Here is a 16,573-nt window from a genome sequence, read left to right as displayed (position 1 = left end):
TTGCATTTTGATTGCATAATATCAAAATTGAATGTGTAATCATAACAACAATAACAATATTATTATTAAAAACAACAACAACAATCATAATATTATTAATAACAATAATACTAATCATAATAATGGGTGTATAATAATATAATCAGTACAAAGGTATAAGAGCAACTTGTAAAATGTTACGTAAATGGTTTCTAGAAATAAGACAAGGAGAGGAGGCCATTCTAGACTATTCAGAAGCACCCTAGGAATACCCAGTCATATGGAAACTTGTCTTCTTTCCAGATACATGATCCTAAAGTAAGCTATGAATTGCATATTGGGATAAAGATATGTTAAGTGTGTATGTTAAGTTGTTTGTTATTCCAAATAAAGTAAATATTAATTTGAAAATGATGTTTTTCTTACAATGTATTTGAAGTAGTTGTAAATACATACCAATACTTTCCAAATGCATTTCAAAATATATTGCAATATTTTACTACATTTTCAAACAAAACTTATTTGAAAAAAAATGAAATACAGGAAATAGTATAAATAGCAAAACCCAGGTCTGCCCTGCACTAAACCATTCAGTGTCATGCACCTGCCACATTTAAATATCTGCCAATTAGAGGAGACTAGAGTTTGTTAAAGGCAAACTTACCTCAGAGTTTGAGGATGGTAGTTTAGGCTGATGGTAGGCTAGGATAGGGTTTCTGATCCTTTCCAATGACCAAGATGTCTCTATCTCTTTATTCTCAGCCCCTCCCACCCCCACACCAGTGCCATGATTACTGTATATATGTGATAACCTTTGTATGCTTGCAATGTACAATGATGGAAAAGTACTGGGTAAATGGAGATGTACTGCTTTAGTTCTCAGGCTGAGAATGGTCTGCACCTGCTGATAGTCACACAGCCTCAAGGCCGAGATATTAGAGTGAGAAACCACAGTTTAGACATGTTTTTCTCATCTTAGATACTTTGTATCTAATCCAATGCAACAATGTTAAGGTATGATTGACGGTAGGCTGTCCACACCCACTAGCATAAGGAGCGTTGTCTCCTGTTTCGCCACACAGATCTTTACTATAGACTACTCAGGTATTCTGTATGTGAATCTCTGTCTGCAATTGCATTTTATTACTAAAGAGTTTTATACCAAGGTCCCTGTGTCTGTGTCATCTATCTGGAAGACTGATTGTTAAAGGAAACTTACATCACCCCATGCAAAAGACCACCCAACATTTGGCGAGCTTGCCAGGAGTGAGTGACCACTTCATCTGGATGATTTTCATCCCACTGTGCAGCGCATTCAATTATAAGGTAAGCAGACACCTGTTAAACAAAAAGTCTGAAAAGAGAAAAAGCACTGTGGTTGATGACTCATTCCAGTACGTAAATTGCACCTCACTCATGGGGTTGATAATTACAGGAACAGTCGATACCTACATTTATGTACAAGCCTGTAATAGGATGTATATGTGATAAATAACACAGAATTCCAGGTGTAATAGTTAGACATTCCTGAGGGTCTAATGGAACCTTGTGTGAGGAACTTGGTTATAGATTAGGATGAACCAAGTCAGTACTGAGGTACTGGGTGACAAGTGATTGAAAGTGTTATATGTGCATGGAGGACACTGGATTTATGCATGGTGTCCTTACCTGATGGAAGGCACTGGATTTATGTACGGTGTTCTTACCTGAGGGAGACACTGGATTTATGTATGGTGTTCTTACCTGAGAGAAGACACTGGATTTATGTATGGTGTTCTTACCTGAGGGAAGAAACTGGATTTATGTATGGTGTTCTTACCTGAGGGAAGACACAGGATTTATGTATGGTGTTCTTACCTGAGGGAAGACACTGGATTTATGTATGGTGTTCTTATCTGAGGGAAGACACTGGATTTATGTATGGTGTTCTTACCTGAGGGAAGACACTGGATTTATGTATGGTGTTCTTACCTGAGAGAAGACACTGGATTTATGTATGGTGTCCTTACCTGAGGGAGATACTGGATTTATGTATGGTGTTCTTACCTGAGGGAAGACACTGGATTTATGTATGGTGTTCTTATCTGGGGGAGACACTGGATTTATGTATGGTGTTCTTACCTGAGAGAAGACACTGGATTTATGTATGGTGTTCTTACCTGAGGGAGACACTGGATTTATGTATGGTGTTCTTACCTGAGGGAGACACTGGATTTATGTATGGTGTTCTTACCTGAGGGAAGACACTGGATTTATGTATGGTGTTCTTACCTGAAGGAAGACACTGGATTTATGTATGGTGTTCTTACCTGAAGGAAGACACTGGATTTATGTATGGTGTTCTTACCTGAAGGAAGATTCTGGATTTATGTATGGTGTTCTTACCTGGGGTCTGCTCTGATGACTCTGCCTACCTGTACACAGTAATGTGTATTCATGGATGCCAATAGAAGCCAGGCTTCCCCAAAGAAATGACAAAAAAATAAATAATAATCTCTGTTTCATAATTTTCCTTCAATTCGCAAGAGGCTGAATGTCTCACACCGGAGAAAGCATCCGAGCGAGTGAAACAGCGCCCCTCTGTCTCTGCATGTGTAGGCCATCTATCTGATGCTGTCTGGTCAAAATTAGTATGACATTGTTGTCGCCGGTAGCAATAAATGCAAGAGAAGCCAGAAAGCATTTGGCCTCCCTTGAGTGAGCTCAACTGTGAATGGTCCTGTTGCACTCAAAAAGTGTCAAGGGAAGTCAGTTTAGATTTGGCTTCGCTCCAATCACATCACATCGAGAGCAATACGTCATTGACAGAAACAACTTGAACTGTTGCATATAGTTGTATTGTTGTCCACTGGTGGCTAGCTAGCTAGCTAAAATTGTCTCTTTCCTAAATTAGCCATGGATGGCGATGAAAGAGGAGGATGGCATTGGCGTATATCTACAAGTAGGTTGAGTCAACATGCTTTTTTTTACTTGCAAGAACGCAAGCACACACACACGGAAACACACACACACACACACACACACACACACACACACACACACACACACACACACACACACACACACACACACACACACACACACACACACACACACACACACACACACACACACACACAGAGAAATCAGAACCATGGACAGCCACATCATATTTAGCTCATGTTGATTGGACTGAATTGTTTTTGGTTTCTTTTAGTTGTCATTGTATTAGACTAAGCATACTGTAGGTGATTTGATGATGGTGAAATGTTGAAGTTGCAATGGTGCTGGAATAGTGGAGGCAGCTCCGGTTATCTTTGCGACTTGCGGTAACTCTCTGTTATTCTAAATCAATAGTTGTTTAGTAATCCGAAAAGGTCCGAAACATTAACTCGCTTGACCATGCTGTAGGTCTGTTTGTTACATGCAATATGCTTTGTGGACTTCACTGGACAGAGGTTGCTCTCCGGTTTTGTGATGAACAATGGTGTGGTTGAATTTATTCTGCCATTGCGTTTTCTTGTCTCTGCCTCTTCTTGTCACTGCATCTCAGTGCTAGAGGCGTCACTACAGACCCTGGTTCGATTCCAGGCTGTATCACAACCTGCCGTGATTGGGAGTCCCATAGGGCAGCGCACAATTGGCCCAGCATCGTCCGGGTTTGGCCGGGGCAGGCCGTCATTGTAAATAAGAATTTGATCTTAACTGTCTTACCTAGTTAAATAAAGGTTAAACAAAATTATACAAATATATCACAGTTGCAAGGCATACGAACTAACAGGTTATAGAGCCAACAACGCATTTATCACAAAACATAGGTTGTAATATGGCTTTTTTTTCTGGCTTCCCCAGTGATTTTACCCACTCACAGCTAATGCCTGTGCCAGTTTCTTAGTGGCATGGACCTGAGAGAGCCATGTGGCCCTCTTTGACCCATGCCTGCTGCCAGCTGTGAGTCACACACCTGTGCATGTGCACACACACATGCACGCACACATAAACACACACACAGCTTTCTCATGGGCCAGCTGGTTGACTGTCTGTCAGTGAAGTATGTATGTATATTGTAACCATCCTCATGTGGTCTCTCTCTATGGATAGGGCACTATGAGGAGAAACTCTTACCTTCATAATGAAAGAAACCCTCTTCAAACTTGAGATGACATTTTTCAGCAGCATTGGGTCGTGCATTGGCAGTGGTGTAAAGTACTTAAGTAAAAATACTTTAAAGTACTACTTAAGTTGTTTTTTGGGGAATCTGTGCTTTACTTTACTATTTATATTTTTGCCATTTTTTACTTTTACTTCACTACATTCCTAAAGAAAATAATGTGCTTTTTCCTACATACATTTTCCCTGACACCCAAAAGTACTCGTTACATTTTGACAGGAAAATGGTCCAATTCACACACTTATCAAGAGAACATCCCTGGTCATCCCCTGCCTCTGATCTGGCGGACTCACTAAACACAAATGCATTGTTTATAAATTATGTCTAAGTGTTGGAGTGTGCCCCAACTATCCGGTAAAAATAAGGAGAAAATTGTGCTGTCTGGTTTGCTTAATAGAAGGGATTTGAAATTATTTATACTTTTACTTTTAATTTTGATACTTAAGTACATTTGAGCAATTCCGTTTACTTTTGATACTTAAGTATATTTAAAACCAAATACTTTTAGACTTTTACTCAAGTAGTATTTTACTGGGTAATTTTCACTTTTACTTGAGTCATTTTCTGTTAAGGTATCTTTACTTTTACTCAAGTATGACATAGAATACCTCCACCACTGTTAAATGGTCAAAGAACCGTACACCCCTTACCACAGGGATATCCGCGCAACAGTCTGCATGCATTGCTCTGTTAAGCCACCGGATGGCGCTGTCACCAATTGGCCAAAGACTTTTCTAAATGAACTAAGATAGACCAAAGCCTGTCGTTTCAAATGGTAGCAAAGCAGCCATAGTGGGCAGAACAAGCAAGGAGGTGAGAAGTGCCAACCACGAGCTAGCGAGATCCGATTCCCGCGTTCTAGCAAACATTTGCATATTTCCGTTGGGGAACGCCTACTCTGTGAAGTGCGCGTATGCAATAACTCGTTGTTCTATCTGTGCATGGGGCAGCCCTCCATCACAGTGAGCAGACTTAGATTACTGTGTTTTCAGACCTTTCCAGCGACAAATTCAGCTACTTTTCAAGCTGCCTTTGGGGAGTTTTGACACCGAGGATTTCTATGGTTTTGACAGCATTTAGGGCCTTTTCCACTATATTCTGCCACACACGAGAGAGGGAGAAGCTGTCTGCGCAACAGTAGTCACAGACACAGGGAACACACAGGCAGATAAACACAGGGAGGGGGTGTGCGGAGGGAGAGGGGGCGAAACGCTATTCTGGGGACCGTAGTTGTTGCCGCAGCAAGACAAATTGTTGCTCTTGGAGTCGTCGCGGCAAAACAAGGAGCCAATAGCGATTCTCACTGAAAAATAGTCAGCAACACTGGCTGTAGGCAGCTCTGGGGCTGTGTAATCCTCTTCCTTATTGATCAGTCTAGTGGAGCGACGCTCTTCTCAGGGGACAGGCTTGATGGGGAGGATGCAATCACGGGCTAGCCTATGAGGAAGGAGGAGAAAGTACAGTACAGCACAAACTAGTTAATTTAACAAAGTTTTTCATTTCATGGAATGATGGAATGGTGTTGAAAGGCTTGTTTTGGTATGGTCCTTGTCTTGCTCTGAATATCATATTTCCTATGGACATGGAGATTAATGGGGAAATAATTGGGTTTCCATTGTGATACCCAAAATGATACCAGAGTACTACTGGGACTGCATTACAAGGTCAGTGGCGGGATCACCTTCAAATAGTTTTCATTGTTATCAAAACTATATCTTCACTTCAGGGAGACAGAACTAGTATATCTCTCAACGCAGGTAGGCCTATACATGACCCCGAGCCACTCGATCTACGTGTTTGTGTGTGTGTGTGCGTGTGTGTAAGAGCGTTCATGTGTCTGTGTGTGAATTATGAATCCTGTCACCAGTGTAATATGTGTATGGGATAAGGTGAATTTCAGAGCAGCAATTGTGAAACATCTCCTTTAGGCTGTATGGCATGTTGAATGCACAAGCTGTCTGTTTAAACTACCTGCACACAGCTCAGACACCCATGCATACCCCCACAAGACATGCCACCAGAGGATACTTCACAATCCCCAAGTCCAGAACAGACTATGGGAGGTGCACAGTACTACATACAGCCATGACTACATGGAACTCTATTCCACATCAAGTAACACATGCAGTAAAATCAGATTTAAAAAACAGATACAAATACACCTTATGGGGACTGTTTAGAGACACACACACAGACACGCATACACACACACGATAACATACGCATTATACACACACGTACAGATGGATTTTGTGTTGTAAATATGTGGTAGTAGAGTAGTGGCCTGAGGGCACACACTTAATGTGTTGTGAAATCTGTTGTGAAATGTATTGTATTTCAAAAATTACAAAAAATGGTATAGAAGTGCCTTAATTTTTCTGGGCCCCAGGAAGAGTAGCTGCTGCCTTGGTAGTAACTAATGGAGGTCCATAATAAATACAAATATAGTGCAGCGAGTTTTACATGATTCTTACTGACATGTGTCATGTTTGATGTCCTCCACTGCTTCTGTCTGTCTGTCTGTCTCTTTAATCGTGTGTGACCTCAGCGGTTCTCATCTCCACTTAATTTAAATTGCTGATGACTGGTTACCACTATTCTCCACAGCTTTCTAACACCCACAAAATGTATAACCAAGAACAAGGTAGCGTCTCTATCAGAAATCAGTGTGTTGTGAATGTATGTATTACCTCAGACATTTTTTTTGTAGGATGAGAATGAAAACCCTATTTATTCAGATACATCTCTCTCCCTAAGATCTGCCTGCCTGCCAGTCTGCCTGAGACCCTGCCTGCCAGTCTGCCTGAGACCCTGCCTGCCAGTCTGCCTGAGACCCTGCCTGCCAGTCTGCCTGAGACCCTGCCTGCCATATATACTCTTCTTTCTTTCCAAAACATGTCTGGGAGGTCACTGGTGTCTATGTCATGGAGAACACACATGCTTGCACGCTAGGCAGAAGAGGCAGCAGGCACCATGATACAGAGTCAATTCACACACAGCCTAGGGTTGTATTATTTAAGCCTAGCTCTTCTGCCCATGGTAAACAGAAATCACCAAATGGTTTTGTCTGACATGATCCTACCACATTCGGAGAGAGGCTTCTTTTCAGCTCACCAAAACATTTACAATACTGTATTTTTTTAATGAACTCTTATAACAATATCTCAATGAGATCATATGACTCATGTCCTGAGAGTGTGTTGTCTTTTTGAAAACTGGTAGATGTTATTTCTGTATGTTCGGTTATTTCACATCTATATGTGGCTCCTTGGAGAGCAGCCAGGCAGAGGAAGGAGCAGCACAAGACCCTGCACTTGCCTAATACAGCCACCCTCTCCCCCAAGAAGACAGTTGTCACTTTCCATGAACCTCTTATTTCTATCCCCCCTCATCCCTATCCAACCCCGGGTTTGCTCCTTCCTGCCAAGACCTGATCTACACTGATATTTTTGAGTGTTTGTCTGTTTATGTTCCCGTCTCCAATCTCCCACTTCTCCCTCTCGTACCGTTGTTTCTCTCCCCCCTCCCTCCTCCCACTGCTCCCCACACCTCCTCTGTGTATGACTATAAAAAAACATTTTTTTTAAAAGGGCTGTGAAATCAAATAAAATAGCTACTGTATCTGCTTTGGCCCTATTGTAGGAAATTGACTTCTTTCTGTGGCATTGATTTTCTCTCAGCTTTATGGGAAAGTAGTGTTGTGGGGGCGAACCAGAGACCGGCTGGTCGATAGGCCCACAAAGTGGAAGGCAGCCAGGGTATGTTGCTCACTATACAGGATGCGATGTTTCTGTACTCGCTGATCACAAGATAGAGTTCACTGTTTGTGTACGTATGAGAAGTTGAATTGTCATCAATGGTGGTTTCGTTCAACTGGTATTAAGTAATGAAAGACAAATATTTTGTTGAAATGTCATATTTGCTTCAGATCTTAAAACTTCTTCTGGCTGCAAGCCCGAGGCCGGCCACAATATGACAACAGCCACTTCAAGTGCAGGGCGCGAAATTCAAAATATATTTTTTTGAAATATTTAACTTTCACACATTAACAAGTCCAATACAGCAAATGAAAGGTACACATCTTGTGAATCCAGCCAACATGTCCGATTTTTAAAATGTTTTACAGCGAAAACAGCACGTATATTTATGTTAGCTCACCACCAAATACAAAAAAGGACAGACATTTTTCACAGCACAGGTAGCATGCACAAAGCCAACCTAACTAACCAAGAACCAACCAAACTAACCAACAAACAACTTCATCAGATGACAGTCTTATAACATGTTATTCAATAAATCTATGTTTTGTTCGAAAAATGTGCATATTTCAGGTATAAATCATAGTTTACATTGCAGCTACAATCAGAAATTGCACCGAAAGCAGCCATAATAATTACAGACACCAACGTCAAATACCTAAATACTCATCATAAAACATTTCTGAAAAATACATAGTGTACAGCAAATGAAAGACAGGCATCTTGTGATTCCAGCCAATATTTCCGATTTCTTAAGTGTTTTACAGCGAAAACACAATATAGCGTTATATTAGCTTACCACAATAGCCAGAAACACAAGCCATTCCCCAGTAGCAAAAGTTAGCGATCGTAACAAACCAGCAAAAGATATATAATTTTTGACTAACCTTGATAAGCTTCATCAGATGACAGTCCTATAACATCAGGTTATACATACACTTATGTTTTGTTCGAAAATGTGCATATTTAGAGCTGAAATCAGTGGTTATACATTGTGCTAACGTAGCATCTTTTTCCCACAACGTCCGGATATTTTTCTGACACTTTTTCTGACACACCTATTCTGACCAAATAACTATTCATAAACATAACTAAAAAATACATGTTGTATAGGAAATGATAGATACACTAGTTCTTAATGCAATCGCCGTGTTAGAATTCTAAAAATAACTTCATTACGACATCCAGCTTAGGTATAGCGAGAGAGTACCCAAAAGCTGGGCGCAAACGACTAGCACAACATGTTCGACAGATATATGAAATAGCATCATAAAATGGGTCCTACTTTTGCTGATCTTTCATCAGAATGTTGTACAAGGGGTCCTTTGTCGGGAACAATCGTTGTTTGGATTTAGAACGGCCTTTTTCCCTCTCGATTTAGCAAGCACACTTGCCAAGTGGCGCGAATCTCTCCATCGTCAACAAACGGAAGAGAACGGAACACGGCAAAACTCCCGAAAAAATTTCAATAATCTGATTAAACTATATTGAAAAAACATACTTTACGATGATATTGTCACATGTATCAAATAAAATCAAAGCCGGAGATATTAGTCGTCCATAATGACAGCTTATCAGAAGGCAAATCCAGGTCCCTTGACGCGCTCTCCAGAAAACAGGAAACTGGTGACACGTCATACAAAGAGCAATTATTCGAGCTCAGATCAAGTTACACACTCCATTTCTTCTCTCACTGCTTGTCGACATCTAGTGGAAGACGTATGAAGTGCATCTAAACGAATAAATATCAAGGACTTTAATAGGCAGGCCCTGGAAGAGAGCATCGATTTCAGATTTTCCACTTCCTGTCAGGAAGTTTGCTGCAAAAGGAGTTCTGTTTTACTCACAGATATAATTCAAATGGTTTTAGAAACTAGAGAGTGTTTTCTATCCAATAGTAATAATAATATGCATATTGTACGAGCAAGAATTGAGTACGAGGCCGTTTGAAATGGGCACCTTTTATCCGGCTACTCAATACTGCCCCTGCAGCCCAAACAGGTTAATAGTGAGAGAATGTCCTCTGAAATAAGACCTGGTTGTCTGGTACTACTGCACTGTACTAGGTTGACTTACCCTAATGAAGATCAACTCTCTGTCAGATAATGTGCTTTTAATAATCCAGCTATTAGTGTCATATTCTGATCCAACTACAGGCTTCAGAACTGAAAAAAAATATTTCATCATTACTTCAATTTGACCACTAATAGGCCTAATATAACTAATACTATATGGAGAAAATATTCCTTGGTAAATCTTCTCTTCTGGGAATTGAATGAGCGCAAAACCGACACTTTCCTGTGGTTACAGAAAGGTAACTTAATAAATCAATATGATTCGGCGTGTGAGCATCAGGCCGTCAGACGGATCTATTGATGCTCTGTGTTTTCAAAGCTTATCTATGATTAAACTGAAATGTGAGGGATGGGAGGCATTGATTCTACTTGTTGTTTCACAAAGCAGACCTTTCACATGTTGCTTTAAAGCAGCAGCTGTGTCTCTAGAAGGCACTTTACTTGTCAATGCAGCTGGAGCTTGGGGTTGTACTTTACCTTGTGGCCAGGAGGTGTCAACATTATGTTTCACCGTGAACTATACAGATGCAGGATCATAATTTGAGACAGTTTGCTACAGGAAAGGGAAACCTAGTCAGATGCACAACGGAATGCATTCAACCGAAATGTGTCTTCCGCATTTTACCCGACCCTCTGAATCAGAGAGGTTCGGGGGGCTGCCTTAATCAACGTCATCGGCGCCCGGGGAGCAGTTGTTGTTGGGGGAACTGCCTCACTCAATGGCAGAACGGCAGATTTTTTCACCTTGCCGGCTCTGGGTTTTGAACCAGCGACTTTTCGGTTACTGGCCCAACACTCTTAACCGCTAGGGTACCTGCCGCAGCAGGAAAATAATCCTACAGCAACAGGAAATGTGCATTATTATGTGGATTATATTTATTGGAATTTATTTTAGGGGTTGATACATTTTTTGCAAGGGAAAATCAGGTGAAATTTCAAAGTGGAAATTGTAAACTTCACAAGCCTTTTTAAACCTCAAATACACTACACGTTTCAAATGTCCTGCAAAAAGTTATCCTGCAACAGGGTGATCAAATTAAGATCATACATCTGTATCTTCCACGTGATTTTCAATAGCTTTTGGAGGAGTTTCAAAACCATTATAAACTCAACAAAAAAAGAAACGTCCTCTTACTGTCAACTGCATTTATTTTCAGAAAACTTAACATGTGTAAATATTTGTATGAACATAACAAGATTCAACAACTGAGACATAAACTGAACAAGTTCCACATACATGTGACTAACAGAAATTGAATAATGTGTCCCTGAACAAAGGGGGGGGATCAAAATCAAAAGTAACAGTCTGTATCCACCAGTCGCATTAAGTACTGCAGTGCATCTCCTCCTCATGGACTGCACCAGATTTGCCAGTTCTTGCTGTGAGATGTTACCCCACTCTTCCACCAAGTCACCTGCAAGTTCCCGGACATTTCTGGGGGGAATGGCCCCAGCCCTCACCCTTTTGATCCAACAGGTCCCAGACGTGTTCAATGGAATTGAGATACGGGCTCTTCGCTGGCCATGGCAGAACACTGACATTCCTGTCTTGCAGGAAATCACGCACAGAGCGAGCAGTATGGCTGGTGGCATTGTCATGCTGGAGGGTCATGTCAGGATGAGCCTGCAGGAAGGGTACCACATGAGGGAGGAGGATGTCTTCCCTGTAACGCACAGTGTTGAGATTGCCTGCAATGACAACAAGCTCAGTCCGATGATGCTGTGACACACGACCCCAGACCATGACGGACCCTCCACCTCCAAATCGATCCCACTCCAGAGTATAGGCCTCGGTGTAACGCTCATTCCTTCGACGATAAACGCAAATCCGACTGTCCCCCCTGGTGAGACAAAACCGCGACTTGTCAGTGAAGAGCACTTTTTGCCAGTCCTGAGTTTGTGCCCATAGGTGATGCTGTGATGTCTGGTGATGTCTGGTGAGGATCTGCCTTACAACAGGCCTACAAGCCCTCAGTCCAGCCTCTCTCAGCCTATTGTGGACAGTCTGAGCACTGATGGAGGGATTGTGCGTTCCTGGTGTAACTCGGGCAGTTGTTGTTGCCATCCTGTACCTGTCCCGGAGGTGTGATGTTCGGATGTACTGATCCTGTGCAGGTGTTGTTACACGTGGTCTGCCACTGCGAGGACGATCAGCTGTCCGTCCTGTCTCCCTGTAGCGCATGTGTAACGGCAGTCTACTTCGTCCTCCTCCTCAGACGAGGAGAGGCGAGAAGGATCAGAGGACCAATACGCAGCGTGGTAATTTTCCATAATGAATTTAATCAACACAAAACAATACACTATACAAAATAACAAAATAACATACCGTCACAGTCCTAGCTGGTGCAGACCACAAACACAGAGACAGGAAATAACCACCCACAATCCCCAACACAAAACAAGCCACCTATATATGATTCTCAATCAGGGACAACGATTGACAGCTGTCTCTGATTGAGAACCATATCAGGCTGAACATAGAAACAGACGAACTAGACACACAACATAGAATTCCCACCCAGCTCACGTCCTGACCAACACTAAACAAGCAAAACACATAAGAACTCTGGTCAGGACGTTACAGCATGCCTAAGGCACGTTCACGCAGATGAGCAGGGACCCTGGGCATCTTTCTTTTGGTGTTTTTCAGAGTCAGTAGAAAGGCCTCTTTAGTGTCCTAAGTTTTCATAACTGTGACCTTAATTGCCTACCGTCTGTAAGCTGTTAGTGTCTTAACGACCGTTCCACAGGTGCATGTTCATTAATTGTTTATGGTTCATTGAACAAGCATGGGAAACAGTGTGTAAACCCTTGACAATGATGATCTGTGAAGTTATTTGGATTTTTACTAATTATCTTTGAAAGACAGGGTCCTGAAAAAGGGACGTTTCTTTTTTTGCTGAGTTTATGTGTGTGTGTGAGACGTGCGTGAACTCTTTTGACTCATCACATACGCTGCTACTACTGTTTATTATCTATCCTGTTGCCTAGTCACTTTACCCTTACCTATATGTACTTATCTACCTCAATTACCTCGTACCCCTGCACATCGACTCAGTACTGGTACCCAGTGTAAATAGCCATGTTACCGTTACTCATTGTGTGTTTATTCCTCATGTTATTATTTTTCAATATTTTCTCTCTGCATTGTTGGGAAGGGACCGTATGTAAGCATTTCATTGTTAGTCTACACCTATTGTTTACGAGGCATGTGACAAATAACATTTGATTTTGTGTGTGTGTGTGTGTGTGTGTGTGTGTGTGTGTGTGTGTGTGTGTGTGTGTGTGTGTGTGTGTGTGTGTGTGTGTGTGTGTGTGTGTGTGTGCGCCAGCCAGTGGCCCAGTTCTGCCCAGTCGACCCAGGAGGCGCCTGTAGGGGTAGAAAAATGTGGCAAGTTGCTGTGAAGGGGAAGCCTATGTACCTACGACTAGACACACACACACACACACACACACACACACACACACACACACACACACACACACACACACACACACACACACACACACACACACACACACACACACACACACACACCACACACACACAGCCCAGACAGACACAACCTAGACAGAACCTGAGACAGAGACAGAGCAGTGTGAGGGACACTAAGTGTGACAAACACCAAACTATCTCACAGACAGCGACATTATCCACTACCCTCACCTACTCGCACCACATCAAGGACGTCTTATGCAACGTGGAGATGAATAGGGAGACAACAGAGTGGTAGGGGCAAGAACGATCAAGCCTTCTTTGGGTGTACGTACACTCACTATGCTCCCCATGCAACTCAGTGGTCTCAACAGGTAGCCTCCTGCATTCACCACCCCCACTGTTTGTGCAGACAGAGCGCAGGGAGGGCTCCGCAAGGCTGCTCTAAATCGGAGTAGCAGATCCCAGACAGAGACTAACCTCCAGACTGACGATGGTTATGAGAGGGGCTGTCGAGTCGGGCTTCCCCCTGCTCGGAGTGGCCGTACTAGCCTTTCTCTGCTGCATGCGAGGGGGTCAGACCCAGGATGACTCGGGCTCTGGGGGGATCCCAGGCACCATGCCTCCCCACCTCATCTTCATTCTGGCGGATGACCAGGGCTATGGGGACGTGGGCTACCATGGCTCGGACATCCACACTCCGGTCCTGGACCAGCTGGCTGGAGAAGGGGTGAAGCTGGAGAACTACTATGTCCAACCAATCTGCTCACCCTCACGCAGCCAGCTTATGACCGGGCGGTGAGTAATGTACTTACTGTACTGCACTGGCTTATTAAGTCTATCTAGTATTATCCGGAATGATCTAATCCCTCTCACACTTCTATGCATTCCTATAACCTTTCTTCTAAATAGAGGAGTGATCTGTCAACACATTGCATTTTGTTGTGAATAGACATGTACTGTATGCGTTTAGAACAAATGTGTGAAGGTGATGACGTTGATCCCTGTCAATACATGGGAGGGATGTCTCACTGGTTCTGGGAATCTTTCCCTTTGTGGTTTGGGAAATTACATAATCTTGGCTTCGCCCTGACCTCCACTCCACTTCCCGTTTCTTCCAGGTACCAGATTCACACGGGCCTCCAGCATTCTATCATCCGGGCACGCCAGCCGCTGTGCCTGCCCCCGGATGCGCCCACCCTGGCTGAGCGGCTGCAGGAAGCGGGCTACAGCACCCACATGGTAGGAAAGTGGCACCTGGGCTTCTGCCGGCCGGGCTGCCTGCCCACAGGCCGCGGCTTCCAGAGCTTCCTGGGCTCCCTGACTGGCAGCGGTGACCACTTCTCCTACCAGAGCTGTGACCAGGCTGAGGCCTGCGGCTTCGACCTGCACGATGGGGACAGACCAGCCTGGGAGATGAGCGGTAACTACTCCACAACACTCTACATAGAGAGGTGAGGCCAGGTCTTACACACATCTGGTGATATTTATGAGAAGGAGCTTATCTAGTAGTAAACACTATTGTTCATGTTGGAAATGGAATGAAGAGGTTTTTAGAGTGATTTGCATTTGATTAGAATTGTGAGGTTGTAGATTCCGAGGTTTGGACACCACGGAATCTATGTATTTTACATAATGTCTCAGTTATATAAAGATGTAACCCAGACCTGGTTGCCTCCTCTTTCTGTCCAGGGTTAAGAAGATCCTGAGGGCCCATGACCCCCGGAAGCCCCTCTTCCTGTACCTGGCCCTCCAGGCCGTCCACACACCCCTCCAGGCACCAAACCACTTTTTGCAACGCTACAGTGCCCTGGACAACCGCCCGCGACGACACTATGCAGCCATGGTGAGCTGTGTTGACGAGGGTGTGGGGGCGCTGGTGCAGGAGCTGAGGACTCGTGGCCTCTACCAGAACTCTGTCCTGGTCTACTCCTCAGACAACGGGGGCCAGCCCCTCTCTGGGGGCTGCAACTGGCCACTGCGTGGGGGGAAGGGCACGTACTGGGAGGGGGGAGTACGGGCGGTGGGTTTCGTCCACAGCCCACTCCTGAAGAGGAAAGGAAAGGTGAGCAAGGCACTGATACATGTTTCTGACTGGTACCCAACCCTGCTGTCTCTGGCGGGGGCACCGGAGAAGGACCGAGGCCAGCTGGACGGCCACAATGTGTGGGGGGCCATCAGCCAGGGTCTGCCTTGCCCCCGCACTGAGATCCTGTTCAACATCGACCCGGTATCCCGACGGCCTGGGGAGGCAGACTCCAGGACCCTGGCCCTTAACGGCTTTGGCATCTGGGACACGGCATTGCGGGCGGCAATCCGGGCCGGGGACTGGAAGTTGCTGACGGGAAATGTGGGTGATGGGGACTGGGTGCCCCCTCAGACCCTGCCCGGGGGGCCCCATCAGTGGCAGGGCATGGAGAAACGTCGGGACCAGAGAGGGAAGTCTGTGTGGCTTTTCAACATCACCGCTGACCCTTATGAGAGGTCAGACCTAGCCGATGCAAGGCCTGAGGTGGTCAAAATACTGCTGGCCAGGCTGGCCGAGTACAACCAGACGGCCGTGCCGCCCCGAAACCCCCCCGATGACCACATGGCGGACCCCCAGCTCCATGGGGGGGTGTGGACACCATGGCTGGGTGAGGAGGGCAGCGAGGGTTCAGAGGGCAGCGGGGAGGGAGGGAAAGGGAAGGGGAAGAGTAGTAAAATGAGGCACTGTAAGGTGTGCAAACTGAAAGCCCTCTTTAAGAAGGTGGGCTCCCGGATGCAGAGGTCCTCTCTCTTCTTTTAGTCCACAGAGGGAGGGAAGGAGCACGTGGATGTACAGGCAGGACTGACCGGCCTACATGATACTGGATCTTAGTCACTGGCTGTCCCCTGGCCACTAAGTAGGGTGACTTTGTGCAACTGTAAGATTGATGTTGAGAGTGATGTTTGATGTCTCATCTGCCCATGAACAGAAGGACACGATCAGAATGACACTCGGACACCCAGAGAGATATTTCTTTCATTTGTTGTTTTGTTATTTGTACGTGGTGATAGAATGGACCTTCTAGGCTACACACTGCTTATCAAATACTTCTCTGTTCCCTAAACCAACTCTAAACAACACCTCACTGCGTCACAATTCTAAAGTGGGTACTGGCCAGCATAAGCTAAGCCAGAGATACTGTGGCTG

General features: G+C 44.3%; 1 protein-coding gene across 1 annotated transcript; it reads left to right on the top strand.

The window, feature by feature from the left end:
• Positions 1–13,891: 13,891 nt before the first annotated feature.
• Positions 13,892–16,186, top strand: si:dkey-174i8.1 (arylsulfatase I). The gene is made up of 3 exons (XM_038960170.1): positions 13,892–14,196; positions 14,520–14,852; positions 15,091–16,186. The coding sequence occupies exons 1-3, from the start codon at positions 13,892–13,894 to the stop codon at positions 16,184–16,186; spliced, it is 1,734 nt and encodes a 577-aa protein (XP_038816098.1).
• The last annotated feature ends 387 nt before the right edge of the window (positions 16,187–16,573 follow it).

The sequence above is a fragment of the Salvelinus namaycush genome, chromosome 22 (assembly GCF_016432855.1).
Source record: "Salvelinus namaycush isolate Seneca chromosome 22, SaNama_1.0, whole genome shotgun sequence".
Lineage (NCBI taxonomy): Eukaryota > Metazoa > Chordata > Actinopteri > Salmoniformes > Salmonidae > Salvelinus > Salvelinus namaycush.
Note: the sequence above shows the minus strand (reverse complement) of the source record. Positions and strands in the feature narration are given on the sequence as shown.

Excerpts from the sequence above, each read along its gene's own strand:
- si:dkey-174i8.1 (XM_038960170.1), top strand. The coding sequence starts at position 13,892 with ATGGTTATGAGAGGGGCTGTCGAGTCGGGCTTCCCCCTGCTCGGAGTG. Across the intron at positions 14,197-14,519 it reads AGCCAGCTTATGACCGGGCG|GTACCAGATTCACACGGGCC; the intron begins GTGAGTAATGTA and ends CGTTTCTTCCAG. Across the intron at positions 14,853-15,090 it reads ACAACACTCTACATAGAGAG|GGTTAAGAAGATCCTGAGGG; the intron begins GTGAGGCCAGGT and ends CTTTCTGTCCAG.